Source organism: Malurus melanocephalus, unplaced genomic scaffold, assembly GCF_030028575.1.
Source record: "Malurus melanocephalus ecotype Western Australia unplaced genomic scaffold, MMel_1.1 scaffold_18, whole genome shotgun sequence".
Taxonomy (NCBI): Eukaryota; Metazoa; Chordata; class Aves; order Passeriformes; family Maluridae; genus Malurus; species Malurus melanocephalus.
Window position 1 is genome coordinate 4,217,527 of NW_026623250.1, and position 15,105 is coordinate 4,232,631.

The 15,105-nt window shown below is 47.4% G+C and overlaps 3 protein-coding genes across 3 annotated transcripts in view; all 3 read left to right on the top strand.

The window, feature by feature from the left end:
* The window catches only part of DHX29 (DExH-box helicase 29), a 32,130-nt gene extending 23,973 nt beyond the window's left edge, over nt 1-8,157 (top strand). The window contains exons 22-27 of the mRNA XM_057389689.1: nt 307-443; nt 1,133-1,226; nt 1,953-2,255; nt 3,549-3,680; nt 5,205-5,301; nt 6,065-8,157. Of these exons, the coding sequence (XP_057245672.1) occupies nt 307-443; nt 1,133-1,226; nt 1,953-2,255; nt 3,549-3,680; nt 5,205-5,301; nt 6,065-6,120 (819 nt within the window). The 3' untranslated portion in view covers nt 6,121-8,157. The remainder of the gene's footprint in view (nt 1-306; nt 444-1,132; nt 1,227-1,952; nt 2,256-3,548; nt 3,681-5,204; nt 5,302-6,064) is intronic.
* Nucleotides 8,158-8,654: 497 nt separating this feature from the next.
* Nucleotides 8,655-10,465, top strand: CCNO (cyclin O). Its single transcript, XM_057389598.1, has 4 exons — nt 8,655-8,667; nt 8,946-9,316; nt 9,405-9,590; nt 9,743-10,465. The coding sequence occupies exons 1-4, from the start codon at nt 8,655-8,657 to the stop codon at nt 10,226-10,228; spliced, it is 1,056 nt and encodes a 351-aa protein (XP_057245581.1). The 3' UTR covers nt 10,229-10,465.
* Nucleotides 10,466-11,714: 1,249 nt separating this feature from the next.
* Nucleotides 11,715-14,437, top strand: MCIDAS (multiciliate differentiation and DNA synthesis associated cell cycle protein). Its single transcript, XM_057389603.1, has 4 exons — nt 11,715-11,916; nt 13,103-13,317; nt 13,466-13,576; nt 13,955-14,437. The coding sequence occupies exons 1-4, from the start codon at nt 11,715-11,717 to the stop codon at nt 14,435-14,437; spliced, it is 1,011 nt and encodes a 336-aa protein (XP_057245586.1).
* Nucleotides 14,438-15,105: the final 668 nt, after the last annotated feature.

Genomic DNA, 15,105 nt, shown 5'->3' on the forward strand with positions numbered 1-15,105 from the left:
GTATTAGGAAGAAATTGTTTACTGCAAGGGTGATGAGGCACTGGAACAGGTTACCCTGAGAAGTTATGCATGTCCCATCTCTGGAAGTGTTCAAGRCCAGGTTGGATGGGGCTTTGAGCAACCTGGTTTAGTGGAAAGTGTCCCTCCCCATAGCAGGGGCTTGGAACTAGACTATCTTTAAAGTCTCTTAAAACCCAAGCCTGTAATTCTGCAATAAGGGTAAAAGAAAATCTAAGGCTATTTGTATTATAAACCTGTGGGCTTATAGTAAAATACTCTTAAGTGCTGTGTACTTTGTAATTGCAGGCAACTCTGGCTGCTGTTATGACAGAAAAATCCCCGTTTACTACACCTATTGGKCGAAAAGATGAAGCAGATCTTGCAAAATCATCTCTAGCCATGGCAGTTTCAGACCATATAACAATCTACAACGCTTATCTGGGGTAAATTATGATTCTCCTGTGCTCCTAGTTAGTAGCAGATAACACTTTAAGTAATGCAGTAGTGTGAAGAATCCTTAATATCTCTTTAACCGCTTTCGCTTCAAGTTGTGGTTTTTTTTGGTTTTTTTTTTGTTTTGTTTTGTTTTTGTTTTTGTTGTTTTTTTTTAAATAACAATAGATTGCCAGATGCTGTAACACAAATGGATAGCTTGCTTGGTATTTTGTTCTTTAGATCTTTTTAACTATGCTTACACACATATAGAGGTTTGCTGTGTCAGTTTGTCCTAGTGTTTAAAGTATTTTGTTTACTGTTTGTGGTATTTTGACCAGACTATTTTGTATTTGATRAAGCACAAATGTATAAAAATTACATAGAGGCTTTTTTTTTTTCTTTTTAGAGTATTATCACTAAGTCTGAATCTTAGTTTGGCTGTTAAGACAGACAGAAATGTGTGGTTTTTGAGAGTTAATCACCTTGTATTTCTGTTAGTGTCTGTCAAATCTGYGTTACAGGCATGTTCTCTGGAGTGCACTTAGACCAGCAGCATTCATCTTCATTAGGACAACTTGTTTTAGAGTGGTTAATTTTTTACTGAAACCTATTATTCTTTTTTAACTTTCTGTCATTTCTGTTGTTATAGTCATGATGGGTTTATTCTTGCTATAATAAGACACAATTTTCTTCTTAGGTGGAAGAGGGCTCGACAGGAAGGGGGGTATCGTGCTGAAATTACTTACTGCAGAAGAAATTTCCTTAATAGGACTTCCCTGTTAACTCTGGAGGTAAAGCATGTAATTATGCTCTGCACTCAAAAGTTGTTCTTTAAAATTTCCCTCTGGAAATGTCATTCCCTTTTACAGAAGTGATATATCACAGTTGCTATTTAGACAAGAAAAAGGCAAGTGGTATTCTGTGATCTGATAAAAGGCCCACTCTCAATCAAGGCAGCTATGTTTGTATCTGAGTTTTGATACTCACATTTCGATAACTAGCTTTGTAGTCACTGCCATTGGAGAAGTTAGGCTTTACTTTTATGAGAGAATCAAAACTTTAATTCATAAAGTGTTTATATTATTCTTGTTATCAAATAACTTACCTATTAGTAATTAATTTAAAGATGASCCACAAACTTATGTGAATGGCCTCCTATTTTGGTGAGAAAATGTTTTTATCTTATAAGTTTGAGTGACTGAGTACTTCTTAGCAGAACTGGATCTTTGATGCAAATATATCTTTTAATTTTAACTGCAGGTAGAGATTTAGTATTTGCAGCATATATAYTTCCATATGTCTAATCCTATATTCCAGATACTGGATTATGTTAAAATGTTTTTCTCATAGAAATAGCTAAGATTCCCATATGACTGCAGAAAATACAAGTGGTTTTTCTAGTAAGGGGCTTCCCTCTGGAGAGCATGAATAATTCAGATCAAGTGTCATTTCCTGCTGCTGAAGAGGAGTATGTWACTTTTTAATTTAAAACTTTACTGTTACCATACTTATTTCAGGATGTGAAGCAAGAACTCATACGGGTGGTCAGAGCGGCAGGGTTCACAGCACCTTCAACACAGTGTGGATGGGATGCAAGTGGAGCGACACAATCCCTATCTCTCAGTGAAATAGCTCTACTTAAAGCTGTATTGACTGCAGGGCTGTATGACAATGTAGGAAAAATACTGTATACGAAGTCTGTGGATATTACAGAGAAGCTGGCTTGCATGGTGGAAACTGCTCAGGGTAAAGCGCAAGTTCATCCCTCTTCTGTAAATCGAGACTTGCAGACATATGGATGGCTGCTTTACCAGGAGAAGGTAAGTTGAAAGTAGTAATGTAACCAATAGTTTGTATAAAGATGTAGTTATGCCTCTAGTATACTTAACTGTATGTGATTTAATATCTAAATGCTTTATCTTAATGAGTCTTATCTAATGATCCTAAAATCCATAAAAATCAGCCAACTGAGTGCTGAAGAAAAAGAAGGTGAAGCCGAAGATCATGAATGAATCTGTTCATAGTGAAACTGGTAGCTATAAATTTAAGGAATTTCCTGTGTGTTATTTAACTTAATACTATCATTGACTTTTTAAATACAATTATGTTGATTTTAATGTCACTTTACATGGTAATATCTGGTGGTAACTTCTCAAAGTGTGCCTTTTCACTCTTGTAAGCAGACTAAGGTTGTGAAACTTGGTACTGATAAATCCCAGTAATAAAATAGCCAATTCTGTAACTGACTGCTGAACTCCCTAAGTGAATTGTATTTGTTTTCCTGTCACTTTCTTTCCCCTTCAAAATCTTGTCAGCTATTTGTGGAATTGAAGTGTTTGTATTTACTTACACTTCTGGTACAACAAAAGTGTTGTTTAATGGCCAAATTTACTATAGAGAAGCAGGAAGTATTAGACTTTTCCATGCATATGAAGTGATTAGTATTTTTTGAAAGTATTTCTTGCTCCCAAGAATGTCATAGTGTGGTGACAGCAGCTAAGGTAGGTAATTATTCCATAAACAGTGGGACAAACAAAGCCTGCACTCTCGTGTGAAGATGTACTCCTTTTGTGTCCATTCTTCCCACTACAACTCATTCCACCCTATTTTCTCTTTATCTTTGAAATGTTCCAGTGCCAGAAGCAGCACATGCTGGTCCCCACAGTTGATGCAGTGTATATGTCTGTGCACCACGTTGGTGCATGTGTATATGTGGATGTAGAAATTGAAAAAACAGCTGCTCCCAAGAAGAAATTGTAATGAAAGAGCTATGCCTGCCTTTAAGCAGTTTTAGTACTTTTGTTGTTTTGTCTATAAACACCACTAGGCTAATGTTCTCTTTCCATTTGAGCTTCAACAAGATAACTGTGACTTTAGCTAACTTCCAGCATATAACCCTGTCACTYACTTAGAAGTGAATTATTTTATGTGATGTAAGGCATACAAATAGCTGTTGATGCTCTGCAATAACTTGTGTTTGGTTGCATCTTGACAAGGAAAAAAAAAGTGGATTTTTTCCATGTAGAAGTAGCAATCAGTTTTATGTTATGGATATTGTGTGGTTTGGGATTTCTTGTTACTGTTTTTAATTGTTTGTTTTTGTTCATATGCAGGTGAGGTATGCCAAGGTATATTTGAGAGAGACTACTCTAATATCCCCCTTTCCCATCTTGCTTTTTGGTGGGGATATAGAAGTCCAGCATCGCGAGCGTCTCCTGACAGTTGATGGCTGGATCCATTTTCAGGTGCGTTGGAATTAAAACTAAACTACCTTTTGTGGTTCCATAGGTTTTTGTATTACACAGTTGATGTATCAGCTTAGTTCAGAAAGGGGGAGAGAATTAAAGAGAATGACGGGAAATTTTATATGCCTGTAATGAAATCTGAATAAATCTCACTCAAAAGAATAGACTTGTCATAGGTGGTTTGCAAGAAATCAGTTCCTTGTTTTGTCAAGTAGAAAGTGTTGTTTCAGAACAGGTATTGAAAATGGATGCCGACTAAACCTTCTTTTACAGACCTTGTGGTTAAAGCCAAGGACCATTCCTGTTTTTATATTAACCTTTCCTACAGTCTCAAAATCTTGTAACTACCTATTTATATTTAGCACACTACTGTACATACTGCTCTATAATACAGACTTATTGGAAAAAGTCCAAATTGTAGAACAGCTTCTTACTTGGGTTTTGTGGTGTTTGGTTTTCTTGATTACGCATTTTTTCCTTTCTGTGTGTAAAAGTTTCATTTAGAAATGGGAAAACTGAGAGCACTTTCCTAGCATATTTTTGTAGACAAAACAGTTGTCATGAGGAGATCCTGTGTAAATTCTGGTAGATGGCAAGTAGTGGGTTTTCCTGTCCTGACAGCAACTTGGTTACAATTTTCTGTGCTCCTGTGGGCCTTATGCTACTCTTAATGACAACTGTAAACAGCAAAACACTTCAGTTTTTTGCAGTCTACTGATACAAGTAAGCAACCATCTGACTGAATTTACTGCTTATCATGAATAGGGAATTTTAAAAATCAGGTCCCTTTTGGGTTTGTTAGAGATTTTTTTTCCTGGTCCCTTGATGGCTACAGCTGTGCAGTTTCTGGGCCAGTCATGTCTTACAGAATGTTTCAGAATTTGTACTTTTCTACTGAGGTGCAAAGCAGAGTATGTAGCATCTAGTGCTTCTGCCATAGCAGCTACTTCTTATACCAAAGACAGCATGTAAATGAAATAAAGATTGAAATAGGGAGGGGAGGATAAAATGAAATGTTTTTGGGAGAGGGTTCGGTTTTAGGTATCCAGATTCCTAGTGAGATTTGGGAAAGGCTTGTGATTGCTTTCTCAGAAGGCCTGGCAGACCTCCCACGAGGGAAATGTGCATCTGTTTTATTTTAGGTACAAATGTGACTTGAACTTTGTTACCTTGGGAGGGAAAAGCAATTAATTGGATGTCTTACTGATAAATTAATAATTTCCTCTTATGATGGTTGTGTTGGAGCACATTCTAAGTTACCATCCTGAGCTGCTGTTTTTTTTAGGCTTCGAYACTACAAACAATTGATCTTTAAAAGCTAAGGCATAATGTAAGCGTAGGCATTTCATGAGTATACTATCCATGATGATTATCGTTACCATGAAAAATCATGCATATGCATCACGTTTGCCATAATCTTGTTATAAACTTCTATTTATATGTAAGGTAATACTTCAGTCTTACTTTGATCTATAATTTGGTATGGAATGTCTGATAATGCAAATGTTTGTCTTTTCTTTATAGGCTCCTGTTAAGATTGCAGTAATTTTCAAACAGCTGAGAGTTCTCATTGAGTCTGTTTTGAAGAAGAAGCTTGAAAATCCCAAAATGTCGCTTGAAGGTAACTTTGTTACTGCATTGCTGGCATTAGTGTTTAAGTGGACTTGTGGCGAATCTGGGGAATCATTAGTACACTGAATCTTCACAGATTAGGCTTCACAGAGTAGGCTGGGTGTGACATGAATGTTTTGTTGAGAGATGTCCAGAAAGTCATTACTAACTGTGCATATATTGCGTGGCTCACCTCAGATGTATGAAGTTCTGCCTAGCTGCTGTTCTAAAGATATTCCTGATAACAATATTCAAGGTAGTGGTAGTAATGGTGAGCCATATATTTCAAAAGAGAACTAAGATTGTGTGTGGAGATTCCTTGGTGAAGATGACTTATAAGTATTATCCAAGTTGTCTYAAAATTTAGGTTAACAGTTGGTAATTGCGTTTTGATTCCCAGAGCTAAGGCATAGCAGAGTACAGTTTAAACTTTGGATATTAGATGGTCAGGAGCATATTGTAGGTGGGTAAGAAAAGGAGTTTCCTATGTGCTGATGTATCTATAGTTAGCCCACCACTTTCCCAGCCTCTTTTGTGAAATACTGGAATGGTCAGCAGCGGTTGATTGAATAATTTTATAATGACGTATTGTGTACATACTGCTTGTCCTTTGCTTGCCAAGTGGTAATCACTTGTTTTGCTTTAGATTCTGGTGTAACTTAAAAYATTGAAATTTTAAGCTTCTGAGACCTAGACTTCTCTCATGATTTTCTTGGGGATTTGGGAATAAACTCTTAAGCTCTTTTTCACACACTRTTTGTTTTCTTTTCTAGATGACAAGGTGTTACACATCATCAAAGAGCTGATAAAAACAGAAAATAGTAACTGAAACCAGAAATCAGTAACAAACCAGAACTTCAGTAATTGCAGGGGAAATATGCACTCCAACATTAATTGAAAGTATTTAAATGCTTAGCATGGTTGATGCCAGCCATAATGGGGATAGACTGCATGATTTTGCATAGGATCAATCTTTCTCTATATCACTTTAGAGAGGAGCATTGAATATATTTAGCCTTTGCAGTTCATTTGGTGCCATTTGTCTGACTGTACAAATAACTGCAAGCAGTTTCTTTTCAGAACAGAAATGGCTGTGAATAATTCCTCTTTTTTAGCTTAATGTGCTAATCATACCATCAGATGATTAAAGATTCGGTCCTGAATCTGAATTGAATAGAATTCCATGTGTGCAAACAGAAGGCAAATGTTTCTCATATGGATTTCCTAAGCTATGTTTTTTTTTAAAAACTAGGAATTTATGGTGTTCAGCCAATACATCTTAGAGAAGTCTTAATTTTTCTGTATGATTTACATAAGAAGATGCTCCATAACAGAACATGTGCCTCTTCAGAGGATGTGCTCCTTCTCACAGTTAGTTGTCCCTATTCACCCTACCCTTGCAACTCCTGCGACTGTAATTCATTTTGCTGTCCCTTTTTTGTATGTTAAGTTTTGCATAGTCCTGCAAGCAGCCTTCAAATGATGATCATGTTTTTTTTTCCCCTTATTGATCAAAGTTCAGGTTGACCCTCTTCAAGGAAATAGAGAAGTTCCTAGTGGAACCTTCCAGTGGCAGTTCTCTCCTACCACTTGCTCATAATGACTGAGTCTGTGTGATTCTTTGTTTCTTAATACTGAATAATCCTTAACTGGGTAGCTTAATGAGTCAGATGTTCTTACATTCTGCCTATCCAAACTATTTCCAATTATGAAGTGCAATTTTAGATCACCAGCTCAGCTTTCAGGAATAAGGAATATATTGGTGGGGAGGGTTTGCCATTAAACAGTTACAGTCAAGTAGGAACTGTCTTTACAGACAGAGACACAGTGTGGATTACAACTTTTGTTTAATATGAAAAATAAAGATTTTATACAGCAGAGATTAATCATGCACAGAAAGGGCACTGAGGAAAATTCATGAAAATGCAAAACATGGTGCCTGTCCAGTGATACTATCAGAGCAGAATTGGTATTGCTGTCCAGTTTGTGCATGTTACCTTACACTCAGTTCTGGGAGAGGCAGGCTTGCTGAGAGGCAAGCTTGCTGAGAACTGTGAGGAAACTGGGATCACATCTGTTACTCTTTTATGGTAATCGAGTGGTAATCCTGGCTTTATAGGAGAGACAAGAACTGAGTACTGGGTGGTTTTTTTTTGTGACACCATGTAGGCAAGGAAGCATTTGAATAGGAAGTTTTTTCTTAGACCTTAAGACCTCAACTTTGCCTTCTGTATTCCCAGGCACTGAAATCAAAACCTACTAACTATAGCCATTGAAGATACAAAGTAAATCTGCACCCTAAAAAATCTCATCGGTTTTGTTCTGGTTGAGATATTTTRTTTGTAACATTTGGAAACATGAATTAGAAAAATATTTCAGTAATTCAGTAACTAGCAAGCTCCTGTTCCTTTTGGGTTTGAATTTTGCAAATCGGTTGTTGGTCTTAAGTGGTTAATCTTAGCGAAAGTGTGAATTGTGTTTGAGTTCTTCTCCCTTATTCAAATGTGATGAATAGAGAGAATTTTTTCCATTTATGGATGGTAATGTTGAGATTCAGAGTTATTCTGTGTGTTTCTCTAGCATGCTCTGCTTTGTAATCTTTGAAATAAATAATTGAAATAAGTTAAGGGGATATATTGTAATTACTGGGAAATTGCACGATGTATGTGAGCAAGAGTTTTCTCTAAAACAAATTAAGGAGGTTGCACTGTGGTGTACAGGTAAGCACAGTTATCTTTAACAAAAACAAATACTACGGTGGATTTCTGCTTCTGCAGTATACATGAGCAACTTTTGTGCCTGTACTCTTTTGGGTGGATGAAATTTCTCTTTTGCTCTATTTATTTAATAAAGACTTCTGTTAACACCTTTGTGTTACTTTTCTCAAAGCATTTGTCAGACACAAGACCAGTCACCATCTGTGGATCTTTGTCACCATAGATGCACCTGTGGTCTGCAATGTGTTCTTTCTTTTTAAGGACASCATGTTTTCCTGGTCTATGTCCTCACTTTGGAGAGGAGTTCCTGCTCCTGCCACTTGCCCTGTAGAATTCCCACCTCCTTGCCTCTTGCGCTTCTGGCTTGTGGGGTGCTTGAAGCTCTTACTTTCTATTGACATCTTTCCCGGTGCTTAATGTAGAAGATGTTTYCTTTCACCAGGTCTTTCCCTTGTAGTCTGTAGAAGACTGTGACCAGGTGGTTGGAGTGCTGGAGTATATTGATTTCCCTGCCTTCAGCTGTTTAAAATAGTACACCATTACATCAATAGTCTAGGGATGGAAGTGTAACTGAGACCCAGATTCCCAGCTCTCASCCCTGGTGTATTTGTCACGTTTCTGGTGCCCTCCACTGAAAGTGTTACTTATGGGGAGTATAGGTAGCTGTTAAAGCTTACGAGGTTCCGAGTTGAACTACTGGGAGCTGGGGAGGTGCCTGCTTTGGTAATGGCAAAATAAAGGCAGCAGCTTCAGCTGGCTGCCTTCGTGCTGTGGTTTTACAGCACGGCTGCCCAGTTGGCTCTCTCTGCCCTGCTGGTCGGGAGATCACAATTCCACGGCGATTCCACCACTGCCGCTTGCCAGCGGGCCAGAAGGCTAAGAAGAGACATACTTTTCGGTGACTCGGATTTTGTTTTGGAGACAGTGGTCCCCTAAGTGCCCAGCTGGCCTCCCCAGGACGGGCGGGGCGGGGTACCCGGGAGGCGGGCGGTGACAGCTCGGCGGCCACCCCGCCGCTCAAATAGCCGCCGCCGCGACCGGCGCGGAGCTGGCACGGCCTCCCACTCGATGGTGACGGCGGCGAGCGGGCGGCCCGGCGGCACCCCGGAGGGTCGGCGGCCCGGCTGTTCCCCCGGCGGCTGCCCGCGGCGCCCGGCACGGCGGCGGCGCTTGGGGACCGCGGCGGCGGCAGGGGAGAGCGCGCAGGAGCTGCAGGCTTTCCGCGACTACGGGGAGAGCTGGTACCGCTCCCGCAAGGGGCTGGAGAGCCGCTTCCAGCCGCGGGAGCCGCTCGCTCGGCAGCCGCAGGTAGGCGTAGCGGAGCCGGCGGCGGGGAGCGGGGGGGGCGAGCCCGCAATCGACTCAGCCCCGTCTGACCCCGCTGCCGGTGCCTTAGGTGACTGCGGAGGCGCGCTGCAAGCTGGTCAGCTGGCTCATCCCCGTGCACCGGCACTTTGGGCTCTCCTTCGAGGCGCTCTGCCTGGCCGTCAACATCCTCGACCGCTTTCTCGCCACGACCCCTGTGGCCGCCGACTGCTTTCAGCTCCTGGGGGTAACGGCGCTGCTCATCGCCTGCAAGCAGGTAGGGCGACCCTGGGGCCCGGCTGCCCGACCGCCAGGGTCTCTGCAGCCTGCCGAGGCCAGCCGAGCGGCTCCCAGACAGGGTGGGCTGCTCGCCCGCTCCCCTGAACCGTCTCCTGGCGGTAGCGTTCTCACTCCTGTCCCCACTCGCAGGTAGAGGTGCACCCACCTAGCGTAAAGGAACTCCTCGCCCTCTGCTGCGACGCCTTCACCCGCCAGCAGCTCCGCAACCTGGAGTGCATCGTCCTGCATCGCCTGAACTTCGACCTGTCGGCGCCCACSGCCAGCTTCTTCCTGGAGCACTTCAGCCAGGTGCGGCTGGAGACTCGGGGGGCCGACGCGGCAGAGGCGGCGGATGCCCGGAGCCTGGCTGCAGGTGTCGCGGAGCTCAGCCTGGCCGACTATGCCTTCACCAAATACGCGCCCTCCCTGCTGGCCGCCAGCAGCCTGGGGCTGGCGGACCGGCTCCTGAGCCACCGCACTCCGCTGGACCTACGAGTCAGCGGCTACCCAGAGGAGCTCCTGCGGGACTGCATGGACCAGCTGCAGCTCCTGGTGTCTCTGAACGGGCGTTCCCTGTCCCTCCTCCTGCCTCCTGAGGTGGCCCAGAAGTGCCCCGCGCTTGGCGGTGACCGCTGACAGCGGGTGATGACGGCGATGGCTCCGGCTCGACGTTTGTGCTCCACGGAGTCGGTGTAATCTGATCACTAAGCCTTAGTGCCATTGCAGTTTAAAAAATAGATGGCGTTTTGCAAACGGTTTTTCGTGTCATATCAGCTACATTGTCCCTTTGCTATTTTTTTTTAAAATTCCAGCGTGTAAATAATATACTGAATCTCATGTATTGTGTTATTTATTTGGAGCGTGGTTCATAAYGATAACGGTATAAGGGTCAAATGAATGTTAAATAAACTCTTTATTACTTGTTACCTCTATTCGTTTAATTACTGGTAGTATGCAGACTCAGCTGGGAAACACTTTGGTACTTAACAAATTCACCTCGCCAGTTAACTCTATCCCCCATAAAATAAAGATGCCAAATAGTGTCATGCTCCCTTTCAAACTGGCAGCCGCTGGCTTGGTCTTGGCTCAGGCAAAAAAAAAAAAAAAAAAAAAAAAAAAAGAAAACCAAAACAAGTAGATGCATTGGCATAAGCTGTTTGTTTTGTTTTCTAGCAGGTCTATATGCCAGATGTACTCACTCCAGTGCGAGCTGGCACTGTAACACGGGAAACTTGCAAGGGCAGAAAACAGTCATGGTGTCGTGAAACATTTAATTTTCTTCATTTGTATCTGTGCAGAAAAGTGGTGTTAAAAGACTACAYACACACCTAGAGCTGCCTTCGGAGTGCTCGCCTTTTAGGGCAGAGGGACCCCGACGCCGGGTGGCGCTCCAAGCCCTGTCTGCTGTCAGGTGTTGAGGCAGAAGGAGCAAACCAGTTCAACGCTACTGTTACAGAAAATGCCTACAAGCCCACCTCAGGGGGATWAGGGGCAACTCATCCTCATCCTCCGCCAGCCCCGTCGGTGCTTTCATCTGGGCTGGTCGGTGATTTCATCCACCGGCTAGCAGCGGCTGAGCCCCTTTTCCCCGTGCGAGGTTACTGTCTCCTGGTGCGCGGTTTGGTACATTCAAGATGCCATGGGGCGGGGGCTTTTTTTCCTTCCCTCGCTTCCCCCGGCTTTCAACGCTGACGGYCCCTACCCCTGTAACGACATTTAACAAAAATCATGATAAAAACCAACCCAGCCCACAAGCTGACGGCCACCCTGCCCGGCAAGGGACCCGCGGGGTGGGGCGGCACCGAGGTGCTGGGGGGACGGGCGGCCGTGGTGGCGGGGCCAGCGCCTCTCCTCGAGTTTCCCCCTGGGGCAGCCCCTCGGCCCGCCCCGGCTCCGCGGGCGCGGGGAAGGGTTCGGCGGGCGCGGGAGCCGCGGCGCGGCCCGGGGAGGCGGCGGGAGGTTTCGGCGCCCTGGAGGAGCGAAGGCGGGCGGGCAGCCCCCGGCATGGCCGCGGTTCCCCGCTCCCCTGCTCGCGGGGCGGCGCCGACCGGGGCGCGGGACGGAGAGAGCCCGCCGGCACCGGAGCTGGAGCCGAGGCCGGGATTGAGGCCGTGGCGCCAGCATGGAGCAGGGCGGCCGCCGCCGAGCCTTCGGCAGCATCTGCCCCAACACGGTCCAGGGCCTGCCCGCCCGCCTCGCCAAAAAGCCGGCTCGGGCCGGCGGGGGGACGGCGTGGACCCCTCCGGCCGCCTTGAGCCCCCGAGCGCCCCCGCCCCGTCCGCACCGCAGCGGCGCCTCGCCGGCCCCCGCCGCGCCCGCCCTCGGTGAGTCAGTCTGCTGCGGACAGCCTTGACCCCCAGGCATGAACCCCTCCGTGTCTCCTGCGCCCCTCTCGTGTTCCCCATCGTGCTCCTTAGCCTTGCAGCCCCCGACCTTGACACCCCCACCTGCCCTCCACCGTGTTCCCCCGCTATGACCCCTCTCCACGACCCCCAGTGTATCCCCCCCAGGGCCTCCCACCATGTTCCCCAGCCCTGAATCCCCTGGCAGTGCACATTGAGGGTGCCCCCAGCCGTGCTCCTCATTTTGCCAAGTGCTCCTGGCTGTTCCCATCCTTGCCTGCGCTACTCACCTCTGTCTCTGACTGTCTCCAGTGCTCAGCACCRTCAACTGGCAGGATTTGGCAGCCTCTGCCCCCACCACCCCAGCTGGCCCTGTGATCSTGCAGCAGGTAAACCCACTGTTTGGAACCGGCTAGGCTGCATTTGGCACCTTGAGGGGTTGCTCCATCAAGCAGATGAGCACTGGCAGCTCTCCTAGCCTCAGGACTCCCACCTGTGAAATGGGGACAGCGAACGACAGCATCCTGTCCCATGTGTTGGATGGRTTAGTGGCAAGGGCAGGGCAGGGGATGGTGCCTGGGGGTGCTGGAACTGTGATAAGGTGCTGAGCAGAGGCAGCAGACACTGTTGAACCAGTATGGACAGTAGTGTGGTCAGGTCTGAGCCCTGGGCCCTGCTCACTGAATCATTTTCTTAAACCCTGCCAGGGTCCCTGCTTCCAGGATGGGCYGGAGTTTGATTTCCAGGAGTTCAGAGATACTGTTGGTGATTTTATATCTGGCAAGTAGATATTTTTCCTTACCTGAGCCAAACGTACCTGYGTGTATATATCTGCAGTCATGCTGCGTTCGGTCTCCTCTTATTTTGCTTTGCTTTTGTTGTTTTGGACACCCACTCACTGCCTGCTTGTCCCACCATGGGACAGTCTGTAAAGCAGTGCACTCCTGCTCACCCCGTTAGAGGGACCTGAGCTGTCACTGAGCTTTGTCCAGCAGGAGAGAAATTGAATCCAAATGTATTTAGGGTGTGTAGCTATAGAGTACAAGCATTACAGAGGGATTCTACAACCAGAATGGTGTGTTGGGACTTGGAGGRACAGAGGACATTAACACCTCCTTTAACCAATAACACCTCCAATAACCACCACYCTTGTGGTTATTCCCTCCAGATGTATCCACCTTAACGCCGCCATCACTGGACTGTACTGACTTCGATTTCTCACTTGGTGAGGAGGTGGCCTTTGGCTCCTGCACCCCGCAGCTGCAGAGCAGTGTGCTGGTGCAGGTGCCCCCACAGCACCTGCCTTCCCCCGAGCCATGCTGGAGGGACCTGGCAGACCAGCACCAGAAAGCACTGGGAGATGCCCTGGAGGCAAACAGCCAGGTAGGGACTCCAAAGCCCTTGTCAACYCGCACTGGGTTTGTTCTGTTGCATCCTGCTGAGGCAGCTGCATGGCCCTGGTATGCAGCATCCCCTGGCCCCTGGATGGTGGGGCTGTCTCAACCACCCCGTCCCCATTTGTCCTTCGCAGCTGCAGGAGACCCTCACCCAGAGGCAGGAAGAGCTGGTGACATTGCGGGAGAGTAACGAGCAGCTGAAGGAGCTGGCAAGTCAGGCCCGGCAGCTGGCCGCTGTCCTTGACGTGAGTGCTGCGGCATCATCTGGCCTGGCCACCCCACGGGCCCAGCTGGTCCCTCGGRACAGTGGGATGTCGGGTGCAGGGGGGGCAGGGTGCAGGGTGAGGCAGTGCGGGATGGGACATAGCCAGAGTGGGGGGAGAATGGGATGGGTTGGTGCAGTGCAGGGTTGTGGTGCAGGACAGGACGGCGTGGGGCTGGATGGGATGGGATGAGATAGGGCAATGTGGATTGGTGCGGGGTGGAGCAGGGCAGAAAGGTGTCAGCTCGGTACGGCTCAGGGCAATGAATTGTGCCATGGAGCAGTGGGGAGCAGCGTGGCGCGGAACAGAGCGGGGCGGTGCTGGGCACATCACGGAACTCGGGCTCCCTCTCCCCGGCAGACACTGATGCTCCCGCAAAGCACCGACGGGACAGCTCTTCCTCCTCCTTCTCCTCTCCATCCTTTACCTCCTCCCGCTGCCGCCGCCGCCGCCCCGACAGGTCCCGGCCGGGAGGATGCGGAGGGTGTGGACGCCATGCTGCGGGCCGTGTCGGAGAAGTGCCGCGCCGCCCTGCGAAGCCTGGGGAGCAGCGCGGGGGACAGCGCGGGGGACAGCCCCGGGGGCAGCCCGGGAGACAGCCCGAGAGGCAGTCCCACGGCCAAGCGCCCGCGGCCGGACCCGCGGCTCCACGGCGCCTTCCGCGGGCTGCGCACCGGCCGCGCCGCTCCGCGCCCGCTCGGCGGGGATCTGGAGGGGGGCGGCAGCCTGCGGGCTGCGCTGGGAGAGGCGGGCACCATCCGCACCCTGGCCTTCCCTCAGGGAAACGCCTTCACTCTCCGCACGGCCACCGGCGGGCACCGCTTCCGATGGGTGCCGCGCTGAGAGCCCCGCGGCTCCGGGGAGCCGTGTCCCGGCCGGGGCGGAGCGGGGCCTCTGCAGCCTGAGGCTGCCAGCGCACCCCACCCGGCGGCACGCTCCCGTTCTCTCTCGGAAAAGGAATATTTTCGCTTTGCCCGCCCACTCCCGGAGGAGCGACGGGACGAGCGCGGCAGAGGCGAGGGTCGCCGCAGGCTTCGTGCGAGGACCCACCGTAGCTCCTGAGTCTGCAGCTCGCACTCAGTAGCTTGCTAATGAATGTAATGAAAGTAGGAATTAAGCAACGATCTGCCCGGTTTCATCCAGAGGTTTTAGTCAGCTGAGCCGACAAGTATGCCTGACAGGACAGTGGGTGGAGTTGGGCGGTATGAAAGCAGACTGATCATCCCAAGCCGTTAAACASGATGCACCTGCCCCATCGTGGAATTTTACACCCAAAATGTTTACAAAGTGCACTTTTATCTTTCATGTGTGCAACTGTATCTGTATGTTCGTATTCGCTGTTATGATTAAATAGTGCTTAAAATTGCCATTTATTTGTACAGATGTAATATAAACTTCATTTTGCATCAKGTATGCATATTTGCTTTCATTAAAGCAGAGATAGCAGAAAGTTTTAGAATAAATCATGCTTTTAATATTCAGTGGTATCAACTCAAGGAAAGAGAAGTGTA

Excerpts from the sequence above, each read along its gene's own strand:
- MCIDAS (XM_057389603.1), top strand. The coding sequence starts at position 11,715 with ATGGAGCAGGGCGGCCGCCGCCGAGCCTTCGGCAGCATCTGCCCCAAC. Across the intron at positions 11,917-13,102 it reads CCCCGCCGCGCCCGCCCTCG|ATGTATCCACCTTAACGCCG; the intron begins GTGAGTCAGTCT and ends TATTCCCTCCAG. Across the intron at positions 13,577-13,954 it reads AGCTGGCCGCTGTCCTTGAC|ACACTGATGCTCCCGCAAAG; the intron begins GTGAGTGCTGCG and ends TCTCCCCGGCAG.